The sequence below is a fragment of the Pediculus humanus genome, genomic scaffold (assembly GCF_000006295.1).
Source record: "Pediculus humanus corporis 1103172108256 genomic scaffold, whole genome shotgun sequence".
In the NCBI taxonomy this organism is placed as follows: Eukaryota; Metazoa; Arthropoda; class Insecta; order Psocodea; family Pediculidae; genus Pediculus; species Pediculus humanus.
The window spans coordinates 455,572-457,421 of record NW_002987825.1 but is presented as its reverse complement, the minus strand read 5'-3'; the positions used below and the strand labels follow the sequence as shown (position 1 = coordinate 457,421).

At 27.0% G+C, this 1,850-nt stretch overlaps 1 protein-coding gene across 1 annotated transcript in view; it reads right to left on the bottom strand.

Moving 5' to 3' along the window:
- Positions 1-1,133: 1,133 nt before the first annotated feature.
- Phum_PHUM485000 (protein C9orf74, putative) overlaps positions 1,134-1,850 on the bottom strand; it is a gene marked incomplete at both ends in the record, with an annotated part of 4,165 nt that continues 3,448 nt past the window's right edge. The window contains one exon of the mRNA XM_002430433.1: positions 1,134-1,202. Coding sequence (XP_002430478.1) covers positions 1,134-1,202 — 69 coding nt within the window. The remainder of the gene's footprint in view (positions 1,203-1,850) is intronic.

Below are 1,850 nucleotides of genomic sequence, written 5' to 3'. Positions count from 1 at the left end.
TTTTTTTTTCCTTTTTAATTCTACTTCCACGACTACGAAGGGATGAAAAAATTGCATCATTAATTTCCTTTCTTTGTTTTTTTTTTTTTTTGTACGAGAAGAAGGGACTTACCACTTACATAATAATTTCTAATTATCAAAACATAATAAAAAAAGGTGAAAGGTTCTCCCCCTTCGTGCCTTCTACCCCACATTCAACCTTTCCAACATTAAATTTTTACCTTTTTTTGTTTTCTTTTCTTTCTTTTTTTCTCCATCGGATGACTCGTCAAAAAAAAAAAAAAAATTAATTTGTTATAAAAAAAAAAAACGTGAATTATTCAAAGAAAATAATAATGATAATAATGATAATGATAATAATAACAATAATAATAAAGCGTAAAATCCACGGATTGTTTTTACGATAATAAAAAGCTTTGGATTAAAATTATCCAAATAAGCTTATGCATTAGGGAAATGTTTGAGTTGAGAGGAAAAAAAAGAAAACGTTCGTGATGTTACTTACTCACCGTCCATGTCTCTCTCTCTCTTCTTTTTCTTCTTTTCCCTCTCACCAACCACCACCACCACCACCACCACCGTCGCCATCAAAATAATAACCCATTCTTGTAATTTTACATTTCCAATATTCTTCACATTAATCGACAGGAAAAAAAAATGATTAATTAATTTTTCTTCTCACTTTTGTTATGCTCTACGAAGATCTGGAGAAAATGAGGGAGCAGGAAGGGGGGGTAAGAAAATAGAAAAATTTTCTTTTTTTTTTTCATTTTCGGTTAAAATTTAAAAAAACAAATAAATTCTTTTTTTTCTTTTTTTTTTTTTTTATTTTCGGTAATAATCATTGTTACATTTCATAAAAAAAATTCGATAATCGATTCGGCGTATGATCGGCGGAACTTTTTTTTCCAGGATTTCCACACGTTTCCAGTATAAAATAAAAATAATTTTTTTTTTTTTTTATTATTCGTGCGTGTACTTTGTTATATTGAAAATTACATCCTCTGCCCCCCCCCCACTTTTTTTTTTTTTTTTTTTTTCAAAAAATATTTTTCATTCGTGACGAGATTCTTCTTTACAATTGAAAAATTTTTTTTTTGCAACCCTTTTTGTAAAAAAAAAAAAAAAAATCTTCATCCGCCGTGAAGGGTTGATATAAATAAAACGTTATCGTTGTTTTGAAGTTCGTAATCTAATTCACCCTGTAACAAACAAACAAACAAACAAACAAACAAATAAATAAATAAATAAATACAATTTTTTTTTTTTTGTTTCTTTCTTTCTTTTTTTCTTACTTAATTAACGACCATTTTTTTTAATACTTTTTTAAAACTCGAGTTTAAATTATTAAAATATTATTCAAACATTTCAAAATGGGATTTAAAGCTATTGAATAAATGAATGAATGAATGAATGAATGAATAGTGATTGAACGAATGAATGAACACAAGAAAATTAATTCCCATTTACGAAGAAAAAAAAGAAAGACGATTTTTAATTCGAATAATTCTTCTCTCTCTCTTTTTTTTTTTTTAATCATTTTCCGAATTTAACGTGGCATCCGCTTTTTTTTTCTCCTTCCACGTTTTTTTTTTTTTCGTTTTCTTAACTCGCTTATAATTGATATTTACACGATCGATTATTGTCACTTTTCCGTTTTTTTTTTTTTTAAAATTATTTGAAGCGGGAGGGGATGAAAAGGGGTTTGCCCCCTCTCCCTTTCACCCCCTCTTGTAAAAAATAATTTTTTCTTCACCTTGACTGATGACACTTTTTTCTTTTTTCTCCATCTTGATAAAATATTATTTTAAATTCAGTTATATGAAATTAATAATAAATAAAATCAAAAA